This window comes from Scyliorhinus canicula, chromosome 19 (genome assembly GCF_902713615.1).
Source record: "Scyliorhinus canicula chromosome 19, sScyCan1.1, whole genome shotgun sequence".
In the NCBI taxonomy this organism is placed as follows: Eukaryota; Metazoa; Chordata; class Chondrichthyes; order Carcharhiniformes; family Scyliorhinidae; genus Scyliorhinus; species Scyliorhinus canicula.
This window is the reverse complement of record NC_052164.1, coordinates 3,488,979-3,516,222: the sequence shown is the minus strand read 5'-3', so window position 1 is coordinate 3,516,222 and position 27,244 is coordinate 3,488,979. Positions and strand designations below refer to the sequence as shown.

The 27,244-nt window shown below is 45.1% G+C and overlaps 1 protein-coding gene across 11 annotated transcripts in view; it reads right to left on the bottom strand.

The window, feature by feature from the left end:
• Positions 1–3,685: 3,685 nt before the first annotated feature.
• odad4 (outer dynein arm docking complex subunit 4) overlaps positions 3,686–27,244 on the bottom strand; it is a 91,941-nt gene continuing 68,382 nt past the window's right edge. For 4 of the 11 annotated variants that reach the window (XM_038779487.1, XM_038779488.1, XM_038779493.1 and 1 more), the window contains 8 exons: positions 26,332–26,394; positions 23,645–23,707; positions 20,953–21,015; positions 19,454–19,516; positions 17,014–17,076; positions 14,571–14,633; positions 13,063–13,125; positions 3,686–4,015 (listed from right to left, as the gene is read on the bottom strand). In XM_038779487.1, the coding sequence (XP_038635415.1) occupies positions 3,909–4,015; positions 13,063–13,125; positions 14,571–14,633; positions 17,014–17,076; positions 19,454–19,516; positions 20,953–21,015; positions 23,645–23,707; positions 26,332–26,394 (548 nt within the window). In that variant the 3' untranslated portion in view covers positions 3,686–3,908. The remainder of the gene's footprint in view (positions 4,016–13,062; positions 13,126–14,570; positions 14,634–17,013; positions 17,077–19,453; positions 19,517–20,952; positions 21,016–23,644; positions 23,708–26,331; positions 26,395–27,244) is intronic. The other 7 variants (XM_038779497.1, XM_038779498.1, XM_038779489.1 and 4 more) reach the window with 6 other exon arrangements.

Here is a 27,244-nt window from a genome sequence, read left to right as displayed (position 1 = left end):
AAAACAGCCTCAAGTCCCTCAGCTTTCCCTCATAAGATCTTCCTTCATACCAGGCAACATCCTTGTAAATCTCCTCTGCACCCTTTCCAATGCTTCCACATCCTTCCTACAATGCAGTGACCAGAATTGCACGCAATATTCCAAATGCGGCCGCACCAGAGTTTTGTACAACTGCAACGTGACCTCATGGCTCCGAAACTCGATTCCTCTACCAATAAAAGCTAACACACCGTACGCCTTCTTAACAACCCTCTCAACCTGGGTGGCAACTTTCAGGGATCTATGTACATGGATACCAAGATCTCTCTGCTCATCCACACTACCAAGAATCTTGCCATTAGCCCAGTACTCTGTCTTCCTGTTATTCCTTCCAAAATGAATCACCTCACACTTTTCTGCATTAAACTCCATTTGCCACCTCTCAGCCCAGCTCTGCAGCTTATCTATGTCCCTCTATAACTTGTAACATTCTTCCGCACTGTCCACAACTCTGACTTTAGTGTTGTCTGCAAATTTACTCACCCATCCTTCTAGGCCCTCCTCCAGGTCATTTATAAAAATGACAAACAGCAATGGCCCCAAAACAGATCCTTATGGTACACCACTGGTAACTGGACTCTAGTCTGAACATTTCACATCAACCACCACCCTTTGTCTTCTTCCAGCTAGCCAATTTCTGATCCAAACTGCTAAGTCACCCTGAATCCCATGCCTCCGTATTTTCTGCAATAGTCTACCATGGGGAACCTTATCAAACGCTTTACTGAAATCCATGTACACCACATCAACTGCTTTACCCTCTTCCACCTGTTTGGTCACCTTCTCAAAGAACTCAATAAGGTTTGTGAGGCACGACCTACCCTTCACAAAACCAATGGAGCCACATTGCAATACTGGACATCTATTACCTTTTTTGAACCACAGCTCGTGTCATTCTGAGTCTCGCTCATACCATCAGTGTAGCACACAAAGGACCTAGGTTGGTTTACACCTACCCTAGAAATGAGGTCCATTGTTGTATCCCCATCGCTAACATCTGAAATCCCATTAACTCAACATGTAGAAAAGATTGAAACTGAAAGCTTGTTTAATGGGTGTCCTATTGTTACAGTGAGAAGTTCTATTGCATTATGTGTGCAGGATAACATCCGTTGATGTTTAAGACAACTTTGGAGTCTTTTAAGATAATGTTGATCATCTTACAGCAGTTAGGAATCAGGACAGAGACTTTAAACTGGAATCTTCACTTTTATCACCTGGTATTGTAATTTTGTTGTCATATTTAATTTATAGTTTTCTCTAAAATGTTCTACACTAATTATGTTTAAAAAGAGCATTTAGTTGGCACGTGTGTGCATGCAGATAAAACTCATGGATACATGTGTGCAAATTACAATGTGTATATGCTCCACGTAAACGTAGTACACGCTAATAAACACACACCCACATACACACATGAATACAATAAAATAAAAGCAAAACACGGCAGAAGCTGGAACTCTTAAATAAAAGCAAAATGTTGGAAAAACTCAGCAGGTTCGGGAGCATCTGTGGAGAAAAACAGAGTTAACATCTCAAGTCCATAGGACGTCTTCAGAACAGAAGAGCGGTAGAAATATGGGTTTTATGCTGTTGAAAAAAGGGGGTGGAGAGGTGGAGCAAAATAGATCAGGGATAGGTTGGGAATTGGGAGAAAGTACATGACAAGGATGTCATGAAACATGAGGCAAAGGGAGTGGCAATTATAGTATTAGGAACAAAACCTTTGTTGTAATATCCAAATAAAGGTTAGTACTGTCTGAAAGCAAAATATGAAAAAAGATCCAGGCTAGGTTAGGGGAAAATCAAAATAGAGGACAGAGTTCATGGTCTGAAGTTGTTGAAAAAGTGTTATTTTCAAAAAGCTGAAAGGTGCCTCCTCAGAAGAGGAGGTGTTGTTCCTTCAGTTTGCATTGGGCTACACTGGAACATTATCAGTGGCTCAGGTTCAGAACTGTGAACGTGAGAGCAAGAAGTTGAACTGAAATGACAAGAAACACGAAGATCGGGGTCCTGCTTCTGGAATCTGTTCTGCGCAGCGGTCACCCTGTCTGTATTTGGTCTCCAGTGTAGAGGAGACTGCACTGTGAGCAGTGAATGCAGTAAGTCACTGCTTCACCTGGAAGAAGGGTTTGGGGCCTTGCGTGGTGAGGGGTTAAAGGAGCAGGTGTTACATCTGCCGCAATTGTATGGGAAACTGCCGTCTGAGGGTGATGGAGGAACAGACCAGGATGTCACAACATGCTGGGAGGGCCAGATACATTTGGTGGTGGAGTTGACAAAAATATACATACTATTTGTCAGTGTTTATCTTTTATCGCCTCAGTTGCTGCTTACGAGGAGAATTGAGGAAGGGTTAGTTTTCTGTGACAGATATTGAAGATTGGGAAAGTTGGATAAGGAGGTAAAACGATTGTCTTAGTTGCTGTGACACAATGACACAAGGACATTGACAATGTGGCATTTATTGCTCACTACTCATTTCCTTAAAGGTGGTAATCAGTATCTTTTAGAAATGAATGATTTGCTAGATCAATTAAGGAAGCATTAAGATTCGACCACATGTGGAGTTCTGTTGAAAGGTTGTTGACCTGCTTAACTGTGCCTTTCTTTCCACAGATGCTGCTAGACCTGCTGAATATTCCCAGCATTTCCTGCTTTTATTTCTGATTTCCAGCATCTGTAGTATTTTGCTTTGTACCTGTTTACTAATTTTCAATGATTGCCTGCTTGGATTTTCACATCTCTGCTTTTCTATAGTTCCTACATTCTCTCCACAAATCCCTTTTCGGATTAAGTACTCACATTTCAAAATAATTACCGTTTTATTATTTTCCGCATTTCAAGATATGAATGTGTAGATTTTTCAGTTGTCTCCATGGGTTTAAAACTAGTGCAGATCAGCTATCTGTTATAGAAACTGTCTGGTGTTCATTTCTTTATTTATACCATGGGTATTAAGGGATTTGGAGCCAAGGTGAATGGGTGGAGTTAGGAAACACATCACTCTTGAATTCATTGAATGGCAGGGCTAGTTTGAGAAGCTGAATAACTTCCTCCTGTCCCAACCTTCAGAGTTTCCAGAAAGGGTTATAAAAGTAGGGAGGTTATGCTGCAGTTGTGCATAGAATTGGTGAGACCACATCTGTAGTACTGGTCTCCTTTTATTACGGGAAAATATAAATGCATTGGAAGATGTTCCGAGGATGTTTACTAGACTAATACCAGTAATGGGTGGAATGTCTTATGGTGAAGGGTTAGACAGGCAAAGCTTGTATTCACTGGAGTTTAGAAGAATAAGAGGAAACTTGATTGAAATCTTTAAGAACCTGAGAGGTCTTGACAAGGTGGGTTTAGAGAGGATGTTTTTTCTTGTGCGAAAATCTAGAACTAAAAATAAAGGGCCGCTCATTTAAGACAGTTGATAAATCTTTTCTTTCGCAGGGTTGTGGATCTTTGGAACTCTCTTCCTCAAAAGGCAGGGGAAGCAGATTCTTTGAATATTTTTAAGGCAAGAGCTGGATTAACAAGCGGGTGAAAGATTATTGGACGTAGGCTTTTGAAGAGTCAAGTTGCACAAAAAACAATTGAGCTCTGTTCTGACTAGAGGGTACTGGGAGTGGAGTTAAATACAACAAACAAAGGATTATTTTAAATTTGTATTTATAAATTGTCCTCGTGTTTACAAGGGCAGCACTTAAAAATGAACTGCAATAGCATTTATTAATAAAAACAAAGAAGTTAGTTACACTGAAATTTGCTTCTAAACATTATCACATCAACAAAGATGAGCCGAGAAGGAGTTATTCCTGACATGTTTCACTCGTTCTTTGGTGTTGCAACTTCTTCTGCTGTCTCTCCGTTTTCTATCACCTCTGCTGTCTCTCCTGTTTCCGTTTCCGTTTCATCTGCCGTCTCTTTTCTGTCACAGCTTCTTCCACTGCGGCTTCTGTGTCCTCACCCTGTGTCTTTGCCTCTACGAAGAAAATTTTCAGATATAGAAGCTGCAATATGAGAATTTTAGGAGCAGGAAGGGGCTTATTTCTTATTTGCCTTTTTCATTATATTCCCTCCGTCTCTTTACTGGTCAGTGCACTAACCACTTTCATTCAACAGATATTCTTTCTTGATTCCTTGCACCCACTTACCAACATTGAACTGTATCTGCCACCAACTTGCCCTGTTATCTAAATGTCATACTTGCACAAACATACCTACTTTTACCGTCAATTCATGGAAAAACTCACATTCGACCGGTCAAACATTATCCAGCAACAGATTTTTATTGGATTACTTAAGTTTTCTATTTTGTCACACCACGCCAGTAAATGTTTGTGTGGAATGCTATTCCTTCACTAAACCTAATTATGTGGAATAATATTGTTCCAACTCAAATCGAGTGCAATTTACGCAGAAATAAATCATTCCTGTGACGTACATGTTGCAATTTTATAGAGCTTCGTACTTCAGCCTCAATTTGCTAAAATTCATGGTCAATTATATTGAAAGTTTGAGTCATATAATTGCTTAATTGCATTGACCAAGTATGACTTAACTTACAATATGTAACTACAGCAAAAACTTAGCGTTCCGTTGCTCATCAATGTGGCACAGAACAGTGACCAGAGGTAAGGCCCATATGAATGAATATGTAATTCCTTCCCTGTGCAACAGAAGTACTTAACAACAGATCAAACTTGCTACCACAGGTGACTCATTACCCCTTCCCCACCTCCCAGAATTCTGCCATTCCTGTGTGTCCATTTGCAAAGAACAAAGAAAAGTACAGCACAGGAACAGGCCCTTCGGCCCTCCAAGCCCGTGCCGACCATGCTGTCCATCTAAACTAAAACCTTCTACACTTCCGGGGTCCGTATCCCTCTATTCCCAACCTATTCATGTATTTGTCAAGATGCCCCTTTAACGTCACTATCGTCCCTGCTTCCACCACCTCCTCCGGCAGCGAGTTCCAGGCACCCACTACCCTCTGTGTCAAAAAACTTGCCTCGTACATCTCCTCCAAACCTTGCCCTTCGCAACTTAAGCCCATGCCCCCTAGTAATTGACCTCTCTAACCTGGGAAAAAGTCTCTGACTATTCACCCTGTCCATGCCCCTCATAATTTTGTAGACCTCTATCAGGTCGCCTCTCAACCTCCGCCGTTCCAGTGAGAATAAACCTAGTTTATTCAACCTCTCCTCATAGCTAATGCCCTCCATACCAGGAAACACCCTGGTAAATCTCTTCGGCATCCTCTCTAAAGCCTCCACATCCTTTTTGGTAGTGTGGCGACCAGAATTGAACACTATACTCCAAGTGTGGCCAAGTGAGGTTTTATACAGCTGCAACATGACTTGCCAATTTTTATGCTCAATGCCCCTGCCAATGAAGGCAAGCATGCTGTATGCCTTCTTGACTACCTTCTCCACCTGTGTTGCCCCTTTCAGTGGCCTGTTGACCTGTACACCGAGATCTCTCAGACTGTCAATACTCTTCAGGGTTCTGCCATTCACTTTATATTCCCTACCTCTATTAGACCTTCCAAAACTTAAAGAAAAATCTTCATTTCCAAACATCAATACATTTTGGAGTATTCAAATGGAAGTACCAATAGCTGCTGTGTCCTGGGCTGGAAATCTTCTTGGGATTACTTCGATTGCACGATTGCTTTCTTGCAGATCCCATCTGACCATCATGGATTCAAGCCTCCTTTTGCACCACTTGAATGGGGGGCTGAAAAGGCAGCTGAATTCTTGCTTGGCTGAATCTCCCAGTAATTGTTAGCACAGTTTATCTCTTACCCCTCATGCTCATAACAAAAATATTGCAAGGTTTTGCAAATAAATTTTGCAGATTTTTCATTAATGTGTATTGTCCATTAAGAAATGTATAATGCTATGTCTGTGCAAATTGAATGCAAGAGTTCCCGGATATAAGAACTAGGAGCAGGAGTAGGCCATCTGGCCCCTCAAGCCTGCTCCGCCATTCAGTGAGATCATGGCTGATCTTTTGTGGACTCAGCTCCACTTTCCGGCCCGAACACCATAACCCTTAATCCCTTTTTTCTTTAAAAAACTATCTATCTTTACCTTAAAAACATTCAATGAAGGAGCCTCAACTGCTTCACTGGGCAAGGAATGCCATAGATTCACAACCCTTTGGGTAAAGAAGTTCCTCCTAAACTCAGTCCTAAATCTACTTCCCCTTATTTTGAGGCTATGCCCCCTAGTTCTGCTTTCACCCGCCAGTGGAAACAACCTGCCCGCATCTATCTTATCTATTCCCTTCAAAATTTTATATGTTTCTATAAGATCCCCCCTCATCCTTCTAAATTCCAATGAGTACAGTCCCAGTCTACTCAACCTCTCCTCGTAATGCAACCCCTTCAGCTCTGGGATTAACCTAGTGAATCTCCTCTGCACACCCTCCAGTGCCAGTACGTCCTTTCTCAAGGAGACCAAAACTGAACATAATACTCCAGGTGTGGCCTCACTAACACCTTATACAATTGCAGCATAACCTCCCTAGTCTTAAACTCCATCCCTCTAGCAATGAAGGACAAAATTCCATTTGCCTCCTTAATCACCTGTTCCACCTGTAAACCTACTTTCTGTGAGTCATGCACTAGCACACCCAGGTCTCTCTGCACAACAGCATGCTTTAATATTTTATCATTAAAATAATAATCCCGTTTGCTGTTATTCCTACCAAAATGGATAACCTCACATTTGTCAACATTGTATTCCATCTGCCAGACCCTAGCCCATTCACTTAACCTATCCAAATCCCTCTGCAGACTTCCGGTATCCTCTGCACTTTTTGCTTTATCACTCATCTTGGTGTCGTCTGCAAACTTGGACACATTGCCCTTGGTCCCCAACTCCAAATCATCTATGTAAATAACGACAGCTCAAAAAGTACTTAATTGGTTATGAAAGGCATTGGACTGTACTGAGGATGTGAAAGGTGGCACGTACATGTAATTTTTTCCTATCTATTCAGTACCTTAACAGCATCTCAGCAATGTCCAAAAGCACTTACAACGAATAATATTTTGTAGTTACTGTTGTTATCCGTATAAATATGGAAGCCATTTTCTGAACAGCAAGATCCCACAATAGCAGTAACCAGTTAATCCTTGTCTCGTGGTGAAGGTTAATGGAAGTAAGCTGACCAGATCACTGGAGGAACACCCTCGTCCTTCTAATATTGCAGGTAAACAGGGCCTTGTTTCAAAATTGCGAATGGGATGTCAAAGAAAAGATTTTCTTTAGGTAGACTCTCATTCTGAACAAGTGATGCTCAGTAAAGGAATTTTTGTCCCATGTTATTTGCAGATGAAACACATCTTAAAGTACTGGAAGAGATGATGTGGAGATGCCGGCGTTGGACTGGGGTGAGCACAGTAAGAAGTCTTACAACACCAGGTTGAAGTCCAACAGGTTTGTTACAAACACCAGCTTTCGGAGCGCAGCTCCTTCCTCAGGTGAAGGAGCAGTGCTCCGAAAGCTAGTGTTTGTAACAAACCTGTTGGACTTCAACCTGGTGTTGTCAGACTTTTTACTGTAGTGGAAGAGGAACTGACAGGAATACATTAGCCTGGATTGTGCAGTCAGCAAAGGGACAACACTGACCGCTGACCTTGAAGGAGGTTGCCAACAAAGATTTTATGCGTACTGCAGCATATTTTCTTGTTCATATATCATTCTGATGCCAAGCATAGTGGATTGCTGATGGCCAAGAAGAGTGAAGTCATCAAACAGACTTAACAGCCTATCAGATTGAAGAATTCTCAGACAGCAAGCCAGGAAGCAAAAAGCACTGATTATGACTTTTTAATCATTTAAGGAAGGGTAAAATAAAGATTTTTTTTGACATGTGTGGAGACCAGTGGTTGCTGAGACCTTTGATGCAGTAATGTAGGCAAATGCTGATAGCTTTGCAAGTTCTAATCTAATAATGAATGAAGGTCGCTTTGGGCCATTTCGGCCCATCGGCTGAAATATAGTGAACAAAAAAAGACTTCTCTGCCTGTAGCAACTTTTCGGGCCACCAAGATGTGGCAAAATTCTTCATCGACGATTAAGTACTTTTGAAGTGTAATTACTGTTGGAATGTAGAAAACACAGCAGCTAATTTGCAAGATCCCTGCTGGATCTCACAAATAGTGAAATAATAATGATCAGATAATCTGTTTTGAAAGAGAAAATGGTCAGCAGGTCTGGCAGCATCTGTAGGGCGAGAAAAGAGCTAACGTTTCGAGTCTGATGACTCTTTGTCAAAGTTTACAGTCCGAGATTGTGGGGAATATTTATACCGTGGAGTGAGAATGAAAGATGAGTCATAACCACAGAAACCCAGGGAAAGGGGGTGCTAATAGCCACAGAAACCAAGGGAAAAGAGTGTTAATGGCAGTCGCAGAGAGAACAAAAGGTGTGAGAGGCCAAACAGCAGAGAAACTAACATCAGAGGCTAAACATCATTGGCCTCACACCTTTTGTGTGGAGATGCCGGCGTTGGACTGGGGTGAGCACAGTATGAAGTATTACAACACCAGGTTAAAGTCCAACAGGTTTGTTACAAACATTAGCTTTCGGAGCACAGCTCCTTCCTCAGGTGAAGGAGCAGTGCTTCAAAAGCTGGTGTTTGAAACAAACCTGTTGGACTTTAACCTGGTGTTGTAAGACTTCTTACAATAAAACAGCTGACATGGACACGCTGTTTTTTAAACATAGGTGATTGAAAAGTTGGGATCAGGGAAACATTCCCAAAATTTTACATCCATTTGTTCCCTCCACCTAGCACCCAAAATCAGCCACCCTTTCCCACTGCGCTTGACCCTCCTCTTTGGGCTTCCTGATTCCTCACCACCCAACCCAACTTACCTGGCCCGGCATCCATCTCTTTTTCCTGGACCCGCTTGCATCCCACCACTGAGCCCTGGTGCTGCTGGGACCGCTGTAACTGCCAGCCTCTCAAAGACAGCTCTTCCTCTTACTGAGGGGCTCATCCAGCCCCCAGGACCTCGGGGCCAGGAAAGAAGCCAGCAACTTGTCCAGGGAATCAGGTGTGTAATTGTACCTGTCCCCGGCATGAATATATGGGGATTATTCATTGCAGTAAGTTTATGATTCTATGATCTGGCTGTATAACTACCTACTACATCCAATATCAAAAGAACGGAGACAGAGAAGGGCGATCAAGCAGTATTGCAGTGATCCTATGTAGCATGAGAAAAAGTGAAGTTGATGAAGGTGTAAATATTGGGCCAGGACACACCAGGAAAATTCTCTTCTTCCAATAGCCTACGGGATCTTTTGTTCTCACTTGAGAACACACCTTGTGTTAACATCTGATCTGGATTCGCCACTGCTGTTAGTGGATTTCCCAATGTGGTGTAGAATCCACTAATTCCACCTCGGATGCCCATTGGTGGCGGCATTGAGGTTTGTGCCCCGTGTCAGCACGGAGATGCAAATAGGTCAAGTTGAACCATTTGCATCCTCTTAATGGGCCGGGCACCGGATTCTCCAAGCCTGCATGAATCTCTGGGCCGGGATTCACGTGGGTGAGAATTGGTGCAGATATTTTCCAGTGTGGCCCTGGCACAGTGGACCTCACAGTGGGCCAGTGGGGAACTCTTTTTCCCCAAAAGTCTATCCCAGTATCCCCTTTCCCCTCACAATGCAAATCCTGCCCACCCCATCCCCAATAGAAACCCCCATTACAGAGACCCCACCAGAAACCCTTTATAAGAGAGACCCCTGCCAGAGTCCTGCCATCAGAGAGACCTCCACCAGAGACTCCCCAAAAGAGAGACCTCACTCCCCCCCCCCCCCCCCACCCATTACAGAAACCCCTGCCTGGAAGTGTGAGAGCAGTCCAGACAGAGACAGTGAACACATTGCTGCTTTGAAAACTCACCCATGCAATAAACCTTATTCAGACAGAGAAAACAGTTAAGTGCTTTTTGCAGAGAAAAAGGAGGAAGTGAGAGCACTTAACTGCCTTTGATGTGATCCAAGAACTTAAAATTATAAGTTGATGTTTATAAACATTGCGGTTTGTTTACAAGCTGACAGGAAGTGAAATTAAACAATCCAGACAGCTGGTTGTGTGTGCAAGCTGTCAATCCAGCCTAGTAAAATTGATGTGAATGAAATCCTTGCAGATCAAAGATCTGAGGAGGTTTAAACCCAGCTGATGGGGTTTCAGTTTAAGGAATTTGCAGCTGCTGCTTTCTTTACCTGAGCCAGCAGGTATATTGCACAGGTGAGTTTTAAAGCATTGATGTTTTCACTGTCTCTGGTGGCGATCTCTTGTGGAGGCCTCTGTAATAGGAGTCACTGGTGGGGGGAATTGGGTCACCCTGATATTGGCGGGATGACGATGGGAGGGGGAGAGGAATTGCATTCTGGGGGGAGGGGGGCCAGCTGTTGGACCTCGCTATTTGGCTACCCGCTCAAAATGATGGCCCGTTAGCGGGATTCACGAGCGAATCCCTCGCCATCCCTGCCATGCATCAATTGGCATTGCAAAGGATCGTGAAACACCTCTGGATTCCCACTCCTAGCATCAGAGCAAATCAGAATCAATTTATCTCCAGTGGGAGTCTCCGAAATGGAGAATTCAGCCCCTGAAATACAGCGCCTCTGACAGAGCAGCGTTCCCTCAGTACTGACCCTCTGACAGTGCAGCACTCCCTCAGTACTGACCCTCTGACAGTGCAGCACTCCCTCAGTACTGACCCTCTGACAGTGCGGCACTCCCTCAGTACTGACCCTCTGACAGTGCAGCACTCCCTCAGTACTGACCCTCTGACAGTGCAGCGCTCCCTCAGTACTGACCCCTCTGATACTGCAGCGCTCCCTCAGTACTGACCCTCTGACATTGCAGCGCTTCCTCAGTACTGACCCTCTGACAGTGCGGCTCTCCCTCAGTACTGACCCTCTGACAGTGCGGCACTCCCTCAGTACTGACCCTCTGACAGTGCAGCACTCCCTCAGTACTGACCCTCTGACAGTGCGGCACTCCCTCAGTACTGACCCTCTGACAGTGCAGCACTCCCTCAGTACTGACCCTCTGACAGTGCGGCACTCCCTCAGTACTGACCCTCTGACAGTGCGGCACTCCCTCAGTACTGACCCTCTGACAGTGCGGCAATCCCTCAGTACTGACCCTCTGACAGTGCAGCACTCCCTCAGTACTGACCCTCTGACAGTGCGGCAATCCCTCAATACTGACCCTCTGACAGTGCAGCACTCCCTCAGTACTGACCCTCTGACAGTGCAGCACTCCCTCAGTACTGACCCTCTGACAGTGCAGCACTCCCTCAGTACTGACCCTCTGACAGAGCAGGACTCCCTCAGTACTGACCCTCTGACAGAGCAGCACTCCCTCAGTACTGCACTGTGAGTCACAGTCTAAATGATGGATTTAGTTCTCTGGAGTGGGATTTGAACTCGGAGGTGAGCTGCTGCAGCTTCTCTAGTGCGTTTGACCCTGACCATGGTTGGAAAAAGTTCTCTGTATATTTCAATTTTTGCTGCTTTAAAGTCACATAATCAAATGTAGATATTAACCCAGGATTCAGGACAGCCAGGAATTTAGTTCCTCCACCACTGGGACCTTGATGAATGGGATGCAGATCACCTCTCTCTGCTGACAGTCTGCAATCATCCCAGTGACTACCACCATTCCAGTGACACTGCTTCCTTTGCACAAATGTCATTTATATTTCAGAGAAGGACTAAAATGATAATAATCCCGAAAACTGCTGAATTTTAAATGGCAGTGGTGACCCCCCCCCCCCCCCCCAACCTCCCGGCATGAAATCAGGCTGGAGGGACCCCACCCATTAGCCCCGTAGCCAGCGGTGGCTGGGCCATTAATGGACAGGATGATGTGGGACTTGTGCCGCCGGTGCCAGGGGCCGCAGCTGAGCTGGGTAGCCAGCCTGGCATTGGGATAGTCATTGGTGGAATGCCCAGGAGTATTTCACCCCTTCTGGAGTTACAGCTGAATGGCAAAATCAGGGCAGAATAATGCGTTGTCTTGGAAACAAAGTCTGGGTGCAGCCACCGCGCTGACCTGCCCAGTGAGTGAATCCCGCCCTCTGGAGCTGCTGGCCAAGTCTCAATGCTAACAACACCAGGAAGGTCTCCGTGCTGCTGCTGGAAGAAGCCCATGCATTTGTTTGTTTGTTTGTTTATTGTCACATGTACCGAGGTACCGTGAAAAGTATGCGTGGAGCTGAAACAGATCATTTAGTACACAAAAAAAAACCGTAATAGGGCTGGATTCCCAGAACAGGTAATCTGGGGTCTTGGGTGACTTAAGAATGGAGGAAGAGGAGGTGGGCTTTAGGAAGGTGGCAGGTAGGAATGACCCCAGACTGGTCCTAAAAGGCATAATAGTAGACAGGGGGGAGGAGGGGGCAGTCAGGCTCAATTGGCATCATAACCCTAATTAACCCTTAATTATTCATTTGAATATAGCTGCCAATGTTGATGCCCGTCCATCCCAATTATCATGGGGTGAACTCTGGGGGGTGGGCTGTTGAACCTGATGATATGCTGTCCATGGGCAGTGGGGTAAATGTTTACAGGGCAGAAGAAGGCAGGGGGTGGGGATCATTCTTTGGGAGTTGCCGATTGCAGGGAGTCCCCCTGGAAGAGCGATCTCCCCCTTCATTCCTACCCTCTCCCTCCTGACCCCCGGCCCCTCTTTCTGTCAATGGTGCCTAAGTCAGCCAAGACCCCAGCCCCGCTTGGAGGAAGCAACCCGCCAGGGGCACACCCAATTCAGCCTTGGTGCAGAGTACAGAGCGGAGCCTGCGCTGGCTTGGGAAATGAACAATGCAGTACAATCTTGCTCCTTCACCATATTTTTACAGACGGATACAAAATAAGTAACAGGAGGAATCCTGCAGGGAGAGCCAGAGAAACACTTTTAATGAGGGTTTGAGGAGAGGTGTGTGAACTGGTCACTGTGCACTGGTTACTGGCTACGCTGGCAACCTACCCTCAGACACGGCACCTTCATTCTCAATGTTTTCTGGCAATTCTTCCTCAACCTGGTTGGCATCTATTGTGGGAAAATATGAAGTTATCTAAAATATAGTCAACAGGTAAGTTCTAATCATTACGAGAGAAAGATTTCCTCCTTACAAACGGGTTTATCCAATTTAGAAACATCTCTGAGGGCTTCATATCCAACAGATTTCTTTCAAATGCAGTGATTGTTGTTGGTTACTTGGGAGTCAGTAAGATCTCAGTTAGAATTAAGCGGGAGTCCCCAAAAATCATTCTCAGGTTGGTATGAATTTCCCACGAATCTTCTGCTGATGCATCGGAAAACCCATTGGTATTCATCCAACTCCATTTTTAGAGTTATTATTCACCCCTTTACAGATAGAACATTCTAGATCAGAACAACTTGCTGCATAGAAATAGTTCCCCTTATAGTTTGCCTGGTTACTGACTCTCCAGTTAGTGGAAATACTTGTGATTCAAACGTCCCTTAATTTTGAACACTTGTATTCCAATTTTCCTTAACTCTCTCAGCTTTAGGGCAGCGCGTTGGCGCAGTGGTTAGCATTGCTCCTTCACAGCGCCGAGGTCCCAGGTTGATCCCGGCCCCGGGTCACTGTCCGTGTGGAATTTGCACATTCTGCCCGTGTTTGCGTGAGTTTCACCCCCACAATCCAAGGATGTGTAAGGTAGGTGGATTGGCCACGCTAAATTGCCCCTTAATTGGAAAAAATGAATTGGGTTCTCTAAATTTAAAAAAAAACCTCTCAGCTTTAAGGAAAACAAACCCAGATTCTCTTCACTTCAAATTCCCTTAACTCTGGCATCATTAAAGTAAATCATCTTTGCGGGCGGCACAATGGCGCAGTGGTTAGCACTGCTGCCTACGGCGCTGAGGACCCGGGTTCGACCCCAGCATGTGGAGTTTGCACATTCTCCCTGTGACTACGAGGGTCTCACCCCCACAACCCAAAGATGTGCAGGGTAGGTGAATTGGCCACACTAAATTGCCCTTTAATTGGAAAAAAATAATTGCTCTAAATTTCTGAGGGCAGTTAAGAGTTAACTCCATGTCTGCAGACTGTACTGATGACAGATTCCCTTCCATAAATATATTAGTGAACCAGGTATGTTTGTTTTATGAAAATCTGGTCATTTCATGGTGACCGTTGTCACTGATACCAACTTTTTATTTCAGATTCATGTAATTTATGGATCACTAGGCAAGGATTTGAAATCTCGACACCAGATCATTAGTCCCGGCCTCCAGATTTCTAGCTCAGTAACAGGACTGGGACATTATTTCACCCCCTCCCACCTGTAATCATTTTGTACATTGAACTGTAGGCAGTGTGAGAGAAGCATTTTAAATCGGGATTCGATGATAGGGAGTGAATTAAGTATGACAGGGTGCTAATTAAGTATGAAGAAGAGGTTAAGTGTGTGAGCTGGTTTAATGGGTTTACCGCACACTGGTTACTGGCTACACTGACAACCTACCCTCAGCCGTCACTCCTTCATTCTCAGTATTTTCAGGCAATTGTTCATCGCCCTGGTTGGCATCTATTGTGGGGAGAATACCAGATTATATAAAATAAATCAACAAACAAGGCCTAATAATTATGGAGAAAAAATTCCTTAACTGTTTAACCCACTTCAGAAACATCTCTAAAGGCTTCACATACAACAAATTATTTTCAAACGCAGTGATTGTTGTTGGTTACCTGGTAACCTGTTTTCACACAGCACAATCCCAGAAACAGAACAAGATGTAAGAACTGATTCTGGTGAAGATTAATGATAGAGCTCAGCAAGACACTGTGATTATTCATCTGGGTTTCCCTGAATAGTCGCAGGGAATCTCTAACATCAAACAGAATAGGCAAATTCAGCGTGAGTTTAATATCAGCACTTCTGACAATGCAGCACTAACTGGAGGGCCAGCGAGATAGGGTTCCCTCCGCTGTGCTGCAATATCTTTGGCAGGTATTTGGTGGAATCTCTTAATGTGCTTAGTGGAGTTCTGCTGACTTTAAGTTTGGAGACTGGTAAAGCTTTGGGTAAATCCCCCCCCCCCCCCCCCCCCCCCCCCCCCCCCCCCATGTCTCAACCATGGAGTTGGAGTTTATACTCATTGAAGTTTCTGCCTGACCATAGGTTAAATAGTCTGGATTACTACAGGAAAGTGAAATTGTGAAAGTTTTATTTAAACAGCTTCTATCTGCTAATTCACAAATGGGACCTTGTGCCTTACTGACTAATATCTTGCATATCCCTAGTCCCAATTCCTTCATCAGTACGTGAGTCTGAGGGTGTAGATCGTACCATCGACATCACAACACTCCTCGCTCAACTCTCAAAGACAGGTTTACAGTGAATCCAGCTGCAATGGAAAGAACTGTCCAATTAGAACAACTCCCTTGCTCTTTCCCAGCAATCCTGCAAATTCCTCCTTTTCGATTGTTTATTCAGCTCTCTATCGAAAGTTATTATTCACCACTATTTCAGAATGAGCATTCCAGATCAGAATAACTTGCTGCACAAAAAATGTTCCCCTCGTCTTTCCCCCTATCTTTTCAGTCAATAAGTTAAATCTGCTCTGGTTACTGACCTTCCTGCTAGTGGAAACATTTCCCAATCCACTCTATGAAACTGCTCTGAAATTTGGATACCATATTCAAGCTTTCCTTAACTTTCTCAGCTTTAATGAAATCCACTTCACTTCACTAAATTCCATCATCTCTGGCATCATTCGATGAAATCTCCTTTGTCCACTCTCTACTTTCTACTGCATGTTACACAGTAGACCAACCAGTGATTTGAAAGGCTTTCCATAACCACTTTGCTCTTGTTTTCTAGGCAATCTGTTCATAAACCCGAAGGGCCCGTACTGCACTGTAATGTTCTAAAAAACAAACATCTGTCTATAAAGTCCAGAAATATATTCATTTTTTCCACAACCTTATCAACTTTTTATTTATGAATTCACAGTACGATGGCAACACTGACGAAGCCAGAATTATTTATCCCTCCTTAATTCGGTTGGGAAGGTGGTGGTGAGCTGCCTTCTTGAACACAAAGCTGGATGGTGTACTCAGCCATTTCTGAGATAGGTTAAGAGTCAACCACATTACTGTGCGTCAAGTAGACAGGCTGGGTGAGAACAGCTGATTTCCTTCCACAAAGGACATTAACAAAACTGGTTGGTTTTTTTAAAATGACAATCTGTTATCCCATGATGACCTTTAATGGGAGCCGGTCTTCTCCCGCAGTTGGGATTCTCTGTCCCGCTGGAAATCACACAGGTTTCCTGATGGCGTAGGGTGGTTTCAATAGGATCTCCCCTTGACCAGTGGCGATGTAGAGAATTCCATCACCAGCGAGAGGCGCTGTCGAGGAACACACGGCTGGAGGAGCAAAGAACCCAGCCTGGGATCTTTACTTCAAATAACGTGAATAGGAGCCTCCTGTACCCATTGCCACCTGCAAGGATTTCTGTGCATACATCTGCAGGCAAGGTGAGAAGACTATTTTTAAATCGGCATTTGATGATGGGCAGCATGGTAGCATAGTGGTTAGCACAGTTGCTTCACAGCTCCAGGGTCCCTTGTTCTCCCTGCATGTTCTCCCTGTTTCTGCATGGGTTTACTCCAGATGCTCCGGTTTCCTCTCACAGTGCAAAGATGTGTGGGTTAGGTGGATTAGCCATGCTAAATTGAACTTAGTGTCCAAAAAGGTTAAGTGGGGGCTACTGGGATAGGGTAGATACGCGGGCTTGAGTAGGGTGCTCTTTGTAAGGGCCGGTGTAGACTCGATGGGCTGAATGGCCTCCTTCAGCATTGTAAATTCTATGAAATTCTATAATTATGAAGAGGAAGTTAAGTGTGTGAGCTGGTTTAATGGGTTTACCGCACACTGGTTACTGGCTACACTGACAACCTACCCTCAGCCGTGACTCCTTCATTCTCAGTATTTTCAGGCAATTCTTCATCGCCCTGGTTGTCATCTATTGTGGGAAAATACCAGGTGATATAAAATATGTTTAACAAATAAGTTCTAATCATTATGGAGAATCATTTTTTCTTGTACATTATTTGATCCAATTCAGAAACATATCTGAGGGCCTCATATACATAGAGTGCAGTGATTCTCATTGGTTACCTGGTAACCAGTTTTCACACAGCAAGATCCCAGAAACAGAACAAGGTGAAAGAACTGTTTTCGGTGAAGATTAATGGTGAAACTCAATATTCTCCCCATGTCTACATGTGTTTCACCCCCACAACCCAAAGATGTGCAGGCTAGGTGATTGGCCACGCTAAATTGCTCCTTAATTGGAAAAAATAATTGGCTATTCAAAAAAAAATTTTTTTTTATGTTGTGAAACTGAGCTATGAGATGATGAAAGTTCCTCTGCTCTTCACTGATTGGTGGCTGTGAGTTGCTAACATCAAACAAAATAAGCAGATTGGGCGTAAGAACATTCCAGATCAGAACATTCCAGATCAGAACAACTGCTGCAAAGAAATTGGGCGGGATTCTCCGAGCCTCCGCACAGAAATTGCACTCGGCGTGGGGCGGAGAATGGGGCATCAGACCCGCGATCGAGTCCGACACCTTCCCATGATTCTCCGCGGACTGGAGAATCACCGCCAGTCTCGCGCAGTTGATGGAGCGCCAGTCGGGGGCCATTGAAAGAGGAAGTGCAGGATCCCGTATCGGCATCTGGAGCTGTGGGGAGCTCTCCGGGTCCCTGCTAGCCCCCTTCAAAACGGAGAATCACTGGGGACTTTCTAGAAAAAAGTCCCGAGTGATTTGTGTGCGTTTTCTCACGGGCGAGGGGACATAACCCCATTTTCAGAAAATTTCGCCCATTGTTCCCCTTGGGTTTCAGTCAATTAGTTAAATATGTCCCTCTGTCGCTGACTCTCCTATTAGTGGAAACAGTTTCTATTCAAACATCTCTTAATTTTGATCACCTGGATTCCAGCTTTCCCTAACTCTCTCAGCTTTGATGAAAACAAACCCAGAATCTCTTCACTTAACCAAATTCCCTCATCGCTGGTATAATTTGAGTAAATCTTCTTTGCGTTCTCTCCACTTTCTTACCGTGTGTTACACAATAGTTTATGTATTAACTTTTTATGTATTAACTCATGTTTAACTTGTGATTTGGAGGTTTACAACAACCCCTTTGCACTCAAAGCCTCTGGGTGCAAAAAATGACGAAGGATGTGATCTACGGGACATACTACACCCAAAGGGCAGCGTGCTGCGGCGCAACGTGGCCGGTAAATGACGGGGGATCCTACACCTGTGATCTACCTGGCTCGCTACATCCTTCCAGACCTAACGTGATCTCACGGGACATTGCCCACAATCACTTTTTCGCAAATCTGCATATTAGAACGAGACAGCCAGTCTCACTCTAATGTGCCGTTCTCGGAGGTGACCAAGCCATTGGGATCTATCCCCTTTGACTTGCACACCTCGGGCGAATGCCGTTCAGTGCTGGTCTCCACAAACGGGGACCAGATGGAATGGCACATGTGGGGGTCTCCCAGGGGATCAGGCCCCCAGGTGCTTTCCTTGTGGGCAGGGGGGCACCCTGGCAGTTCCACCTGGGTGCCACTGCTAAGGTGCCCAGGTGTCACTGCCAGCTGGCAGGGTCACTGCCAGTGTGCCAGGCTGGGGCTGCCAAGCTGGTATTTCTCACACAGCGGTGATCGGGTAAGGGGGTCGCGCTGCGCGGGTGTGGTGAATCCCCTTAAAGTGAGTTGGAGCGGAGGGGGGGGGGTTTAGTTCGGGGAGCTCGAGAGCTTGGGACGCTATTTAAAAATGGTGAGCAGAGCAGGAACCGGGGCTGAGTGCAGCCTCGGGCATCCATTCCCCACTGAGGCCCTGTATCTAACCGCATGGCCGCTAGATAGTGTTGTGTTTCTCGGTGCTGCGAGCACCAGGAGACGTGTGGCGAAAAGCGCAATGGGATTCTGTTCCCATCAGTTAGATTGGGCCTAAGTGTCATTTTGGGTGGGTTTGGTGGGGTGGTTCCCCCTGGCATTTTGAATGAGATCCAGACCTGGGTTCACCAAACGTAGTCATTTTTTTGGTCCTTGGGGAGTTTCTCCCTTCTCCAGCCCACACCAGCAGTGGGGAGCTGAACCCACCAGTCAGACCGGCTCCCTCAGTGGTCGGGCCGCCATTTTGAACGGGTGTCCTGATCTCAAAGTGCGCTCCGAAAGCTCGTGTTTGAATCAAACCTGTTGGACTTTAACCTGGTGTTGTAAGACTTCTTACTAATTAAGTATGAAGAGGAAGTTAAGTGTGTGAGCTGGTTTAATGGGTTTACCGCACACTGGTTACTGGCTACACTGACAACCTACCCTCAGCCGTGACTCCTTCATTCTCAGTATTTTCAGGCAATTCTTCGTCGCCCTGGTTGGCATCTATTGTGGGAAAATACCAGGTGATGTAAAGTATGATCAATGAACATGTTAATCATTCTGAAGAATAATTTCCTTCTCATGAACTGTTTTCTCCAAATCAGAACATCTATAAGGGCTTCACATACAACTAATTACTTTAAAATACAGTGATTGTTGTTGGTTACTTGATAACCAGTTTTCACATAGCAAGATCCCAGAAACAGACCAAGATGAAAAAACTGTTTCTGGTGATGATAAAAGATAGAATCTCAGTGATGACACCGTGACAATTCCCCTGCTCTTCCCTGAGTCCAGAACTCGGGGTCATAGTTTGAGGATAAGGGGGTAAACCTTTTAGGATTAAGGAGAGAAGAAATTTCTTAATCCAGAGTGTGGTGAATCTGTGGAATTCACTGCCACAGAAAGTAGTTGAGGCCAAAACATTGTGTAATTTCAAGAAGGAATTAGATAGAGCTCTTGGGACTAACGGGATCACGATTACGGAGGGGAGGCGGGATCAGGGTCTTGAACCTGATGATCATAATGAATGGCGGAGCGGGCTCGATGGGCCGAATGGCCTCCTCCTGCCTCAATTTTCTAAGTATCTCTTAATTTTGAACACCTGTAATCAACTTTCCTTAACTCTCTCAGCCTTAACGAAAACAAACCCAGATTCTCTTCACTTAACCAAATACCCTCAACTCATTCGGGCAAATCTCCTTTGTCCCCTCTCTACATTCCACACAATAGTCCAGCCCACCTTTAACCAGTGATGTGAAAGATTTACCATAACCTCGCTCTTGCACTCTAAACCTCTGTTTATAAAGCCCAGGATTCCATTTGCTTTTTTAACAACCTTATTGACTTTTAAAACATTTATTCACAGAATGTGGGCATGAGTGACGAGGTCAGAATGATTTCCTCCTCCTTCGTTGCCGTTGGGAAGGTGATGGTGAGCTGCTGCCTTGAACACAAAGCTGAACGGCGTTCTCGGCTATCTCTGAGGCAGATTGAGCCACAGGATTGGAATTCATGAGTCACATGGAGACGGGACTAGGTACAGACGCAGATTTCCATCACTAAAAGACATTAGTGAACCAGATGTGTTTTGTTTTTGTGACAATCTGGTAGTTTCATGGTGACCTTCACTGATACCAACTTTCGAATTTAGATTCATGTCATTAATGGAATTTAAATTGCTCAGTAGCTGTGCGGGGATTTGAACTCAGCACCAGATGGTCTTTGGAATGTCTAGTTCCAGCAACACGACAAGGATATCAGTGCACCCCTGCCACCTGCAATGATCTTTGTACATTTAACTGCAGGCAAGGTGAGAGAAGCATTTTTAATTGGGATGCGATGACAGGGAGCTAATTAAGTATGAAGAGGAAGTTAAGTGTGTGAGCTGGTTTAATGGGTTTACCGCAGACTGGTTACTGGCTACACTGACAACCTACCCTCAGCCGCGACTCCTTCATTCTCAGTATTTTCAGGCAATTCTTCATCGCCCTCGTTGGCATCTATTGTGGGAAAATACCAGGTTATATCAAATATAATCTACAAACAAGGTCCAATCATATTATGGAGAATACTTCCCTTCTCACGGGGCTGCGCCGTGGTCAGCACGGCTGCCTCACGGTGCCAAGGACCAGGTTCGATCTTGGCCCCGGGTCATTGTCCGTGTGGAGTTTGCACATTCTCCCCGTGTCTGCGTTGGTCTGACCCCCACAACCCAAAGATGTGCCGGGTAGGTGGATTGGCCACGCTAAGTTGCCCCTTAATAAAAAAATACAAACTAATTCCCTTCTCATGAACTGTTTTATCCACTTCAGAAACATCTCTTAACGGCTTCATACACAAGAAATTACTTTCAAAATGCAGTGATTGTTTATGGTTGCCTGGTAACCAGTTTGCACACAGCAAGATCCCAGAAACAGAACAAGATGAAAGAACTGTTTCTGGTGATGATTCAAAGTAGAACTCAGCACTAACAGTATGACAATCCACCTTCTTTTCCTCTGAATGGGGCAGGGAATCACTAACATCAAATAGAATAGGCAAATCTGGCATGAGTTTAATGTCAGCACGCTTGACAATGCAGCACTGTATTGGAGTGCCAGTGAGATTTGGGAACAATTTCCTCAGGGTTCCCTCCGCTCTGCTGCAACAACTTTGGCAGGAGTTTTGGTGGAATCTTTGTTAATGTGCTTAATGGAGCCCCACAGCAAAGTTCAGTTTGGAGACTGGAAAAGCTCCGGGGAAATTTTCATTCCGTCATAATATACACCAGTATATCATGGTGCAGACACACACTGTTAGACACACACAGGGACCAATCAACATGTACAAACACCGCAGCCAATCACCAGTTAGAATACACACACTATAAAGGCAGAGGGCACCACGGTTCCCGCTCACTCTGGGTGCTGCCTCTGAATGTAACAAGAACTCATCCAGCACAGACTTACAACACGTGCTGAGAGAATCAACTGGTTCGGACAAGGCTTAGGTCTCTAGTTTAAGTTAGCATAATTTAGACCCACAGCCATCGTGTGTTAGTTAGTTAGAAGTAGTTAATAAAATTGAGTTGAACCTTCATCAGTGTTGGACGTGTCTGTTCATCTCTCAAGTCTACACTAGCCAACACTTCACCCTCCATGTTCTCAATCATGGAGATGGGGTTTGTCCTCATCCGGCCTTCTGCCTGACCAAAGGTTAAAAACTCTGCGTAACTGTACAAAAGTGAAATTGTGTCTTGTGTTAGTTTAGAGAGCTTCAGTCTGCGAATCCACAAATGGGACCTTGTGCCTCTCTGACTAATATCTTTTGTACACCGAGTCCCAGTTCCTTCATCAAAACAAGAGTCTGAGGGTGTAGATTGTACCATCTACACCACAACACTCTGAGATCAACTCCCCCTACAGGTTTACAGTGAATCCAGCTGCAATGGAAACAGCTATCCCCTTGCTCCTTCCCAGTAATCCTGCAAATTCCACCTTTTCAATTATTTATTCAATCTGTGTTTAAAATTATTATTCACCTCCCTTTCAGACAGACTATTCCAGGTCAGATTAACTTGTTGCAATGAAATTGTTCCCCCTGGGTTTTCAGTCAATTAATTAAGTCTGTGTCGTCTGGTTCCTGACCCTCCTGTTAATGGAAACAGTTTCTATTAAAACATATCTTAACTTTGATCACCTGTATTCCAGCTTTCTTGAACTCTCTCAACGTTGATGAAAACAAACCCAGATTCTCTTCACTTAACCAAATTCCCTTATCTCTGGCATCATTCGATTCAATCTTCTTTGTACTCTCTGTGTTACACAATAGTCCAGCTCACGTTTAACCAGTGATGTGAAAGATTTACCATCGCCTCTTTGCTTTTGCACTCTAAAACTCTGTTTGTAAAGCCCAAGAATCGATCCGCTTTTTTAATAACCTTCTCAACTTTTCAAAAAATAATTCATGGAATGTGTGCATGAGTGACGAGGCCAGAATTATTTCCCCCTCCTTCGTTGCCGTTGGGAAGGTGGGTGGTGAGCTGCCGCCTTGAACACAAAGCTGAATGGCGTTCTCGGCTATCTCTGAGGCAGTTCTGATTGAGCCACAGGATTGTAGTTCATGAGTCACATGTAGAAGGGACTAGATACAGTTGCAGATTTCCATCACTAAAAGTGAACCAGATGTGTTTATTTTTATGACGATCTGGTAGTTTCATGGTGACCCTCACTGATACCAACTTCCGAATTTAGAATCACGGCATTAATGGAATTTAAATTCCGTGTGTGTAGATTGCACATTCTCCCCGTGTGTGTGGGTTTCACTCCCACACCCACAGATGTGCAGGGTAGGTGGTATGGCCACACAAAATTGCCCCTTAATTGGAAAAAAGTAATTTGGTGCTCTAAATTTATTTTAAAAGAGGAATTTATATTCCTCAATTGCCGTGCTGGGATTTGATCTCTTGCCACAGATCATTATTCAGAGGCTCCAGATTTCTAGTTCGAACAAAGCCACTAGTATATTAGTGTATCCCCTTTCACCTGCAATGATTTTTTAGATAAAAATAATTATGAAGAGGAAGTTAAGTGTGTGAGCTGGTTTAATGGGTTTACCGCACACTGGTTACTGGCTACACTGACAACCTACCCTCAGCCGTGACTCCTTCAGTCTCAGTATTTTCAGGCAATTCTTCATCGCCCTGGTTGGCATCTATTATAAGAAAATACCAGATAATATAAAATGTAATCAACAGACATGTTCTAATTATTATGGAGAATTATTTCCTTAAACTGTTTTATCCAATTCAGAAATTTTACTTTGGGCTTCACAATGAATTACTTTAACATTGAATGATTGATGTTGGTTACATGGAAACCAGTTTTCACCAGAAACAGAACTTGATGAAAGAACAATATTTTAAAATGGCATCCCGGTCTTCCATGCCCTGGACACGACCCCGAACCTCCCCCCCCCCCCCCCCCCCCAAGTCCCAGCACACTGTAAGGGGGTCACCAGCTCCCCCTCCCCCACACCTCTCCCTCAATCATCTCTGATCACCACTGTGCAGAAAATGCCAGTGTGGCGCCTTGTCAGTGCCAGCCTGACAATGTCCCTGCCAGAGCCACACAGACACCTTGGCAATGCCAAGTTGGCACACAGGTAGCACTTCCAGTGTGCCAGAATGGCAGAGCCAGGGTGCCCAGGTGGCACCAGCTGTGCCAGGTACCACCCTGTCTAGACGACATGCACCTGGGTCCTCCAATCCCTTTGACAGTACCCACGGGTGCTGTTCTGCCTAGTCCTGGTTTGTGGAGTCCAGCACTGAACGGCCCTCCCCCGAAGTCTCCAAGCGAAGGGGATAGATCCCAACGCCTTGTTTACCTCAGGGAACTGCATATTAAAGTGAGATTGAGGGCAGCACAGTGGCGCAGAGGGTTAGCCCTGCTGCCTCATGGCGCTGAGGTCCCAGGTTCGATCCCGGCTCAGGGTCACTGTCCGTGTGGAGTTTGCACATTCTCCCCGTGTTTGCGTGGGTTTCGCCCCCACAACCCAAAGATGTGTAGGTTAGGTGGATTGGCCACACTAAATTGCCCCTTAATTGGAAAAAATTAATTGGGTACTCTAAATTTAAAAAAAAAGTGAGATTGGCTGTCTTGTTCCAATATGCAAATTTGCCAAAGAGTGATCCTGCCCACAATGGGCGGGCTTCACATCGTGATGTCTCGCGAGGTCACGTTGGTGATCGCAAGGTTTTGCGAGCTGGGTAGGTCTCCCAGCATTTACTGGCCACGTTGCGTCACGGCGCATTACTTCTCAGGCGCACTGTGGCCAATAGATCAGCCCCAGGTTTATAGTAAATCCAGTTGCAATGGAAAGAACTGTCCAATTAGTACAACTCCCTTGCTCTTTCCCAGTAATCCTGTAAATTCCTACTTTTCACTTATTTATCCAACTCCCTTTTTTAAAAATTTAGAATACCCAATTCATTTTTTCTAATTAAGGGGCAATTTAGCGTGGCCAATCCGCCTACTCTGCACATCTTTGGGTTGTGGGGGCGAAACCCACGCAGACACGGGGAGAATGTGCAAACTCCACACGGACAGTGACCCAGAGCCGGGATTCGAACCTGGGACCTCAGCGCCGTGAGGCAACAGGGCTAACCCACTGCCCCACCTTGCTGCCCCACTCCCTTTTTAAAGTTATTATTCACCACCATTTCAGAATGAGCAGAATAACTTGCTGCAGAAAAATTGTTCCCCTCGTGTTCCCCCTGGGTTTTCAGTCAATAAGTTAAATCTGTATCGTCTGTTCACCAACCTTGCTGTTAGTGGAAACACTGCCTCCCAATCTACTTTCTAAAACTGCTCTGAAATTTGGACACTGTATACCAGCTTTCCTTAACTTTCTCAACTTCAATGAAAACAAACCCAGATCATCTTCACTTCAGCAAATTCCCTCTTCGCTGGCATTATTCAACTAAATCACCTTTGTCCCCTCTCTACTTTCTACTGTGTTGACAATAGTCCAGCCCACATTTAACCAGTGATTTGAAAGGTTTATCATAACCTCTTTGCTCAGGTACTCTAGGCCTCTGCTATAAAGCCCAGGATTCCTTCCACTTTTTTCACAACCTTATCAACTTCATATTCATTTATTCACAGAATGTGGGCATGAGTGACGAGGCCAGAATTATTTCTCCCTCCTTCGTTGCCGTTGGGAAGGTGGTGGTGAGCTGCTGCCTTGAACACAAAGCTAAACGGCGTTCTCGGCTATCTCTGAGGCAGATTGAACCACAGGATTGGAGTTCATGAGTCACATGGAGACGGGACTAGGTACAGATGCAGATTTCCATCACTAAAATACATTAATGAACCAGATGTGGTTTATTGTGACAATCTGGTAGTTTCATAGTGACCCTCACTGATACTAACTTTCGAATTTAGATTCATGTCATTAATGGAATTTAAATTCCTCAGCTGCTGTGCGGGTATTTGATCCTTCGTCACGGATCATTATTCAGGACCTCCAGATTTATAGTTCCAGCAACACGGCAAGGATATCTGTGTACCCCACAATCCCCCCACACACACACCCCCCCCACCCCCACACACACACACACCCCCCCCCACACCCCCACACCCCCCCCCAACCCCCGCCCCCCGCCCCACCACCTGCAAAGACTTTTCTACATTTAACTGTCGGCAATGTAAGAGAAGCATTTTTACTCAAGGTTCAATGACAGGGAGCTAATTAAGTATGAAGAGGAAGTTAAGTCTGTGAGCTGGTTTAATGGGTTTACCACACACTGGTTACTGGCTACACTGACAACCTACCCTCAGCCGTGACTCCTTCATTCTCAGTATTTTCAGGCAATTGTTCATCGCCCTCGTTGGCATCTATTGTGGGAAAGTACCAGATTATGTAAAGTATAATCAACAGACATGTTCTAATCATTATGGAGAATAATTTGCTTCTTATAAACTGTTTTCTAAACACCCCACCAACACCGACAGCAGACAACCACGACCTGATCACGCACGTGCGTGAAAAATGCCAGCTTGGCAGCACCAACCTGGCACCTGGGCAGTGCCAGGCTGGCACCCATGTGGTACTACCAGGGTACCCAGGTGGCACCAGCAGTGCCAGGGCACCACCCTGCCCAAAGGACATGTAGCTGGGGCCCGCAATCCCCTGGGAGACCCCCAAGAGTGCCATTAACATTGGGTGCCCAATGGGGACCACAACAGTGCTGGCCTGAGGATTCCCAGGGACAGGGGATTGATCCCAAAGCCTAAGGTACCTCTAGATTCTGCACATTAGAGTAAGGCTACTGCCTCGCTCTGATATGCAGATTTGCCAAAACATTATTCCAACTAATGTGGGCAGGATTCACATTGCAAACCCCCCTGTGATCGCGTTGGATCCCGTGAAGCCTGATGAGCCAGGTAGACCCCGGGAGCGGGGTCTCCCAGCTTTCAACGGCCAAGATTCAACCACAGGATTGTAGTTCATGAGTCACATGGAGACGGGACTAGGTACAGATGCAAATTTCCGTCACTAAAAGACATTAATGAACCAGATGTGTTTTATTGTTGTGATAATCTGGTAGTTTCATGGTGACCCTCGGCGATACTAACTTTCGAATTTAGATTCATGTCATTAATGGAATTTAAGGGTAGCACGTGGCGCAGTGGTTAGCACTGGGACTACGGCCCAGGTTTGAATCCCGGCCCTGGGTCACTGTCC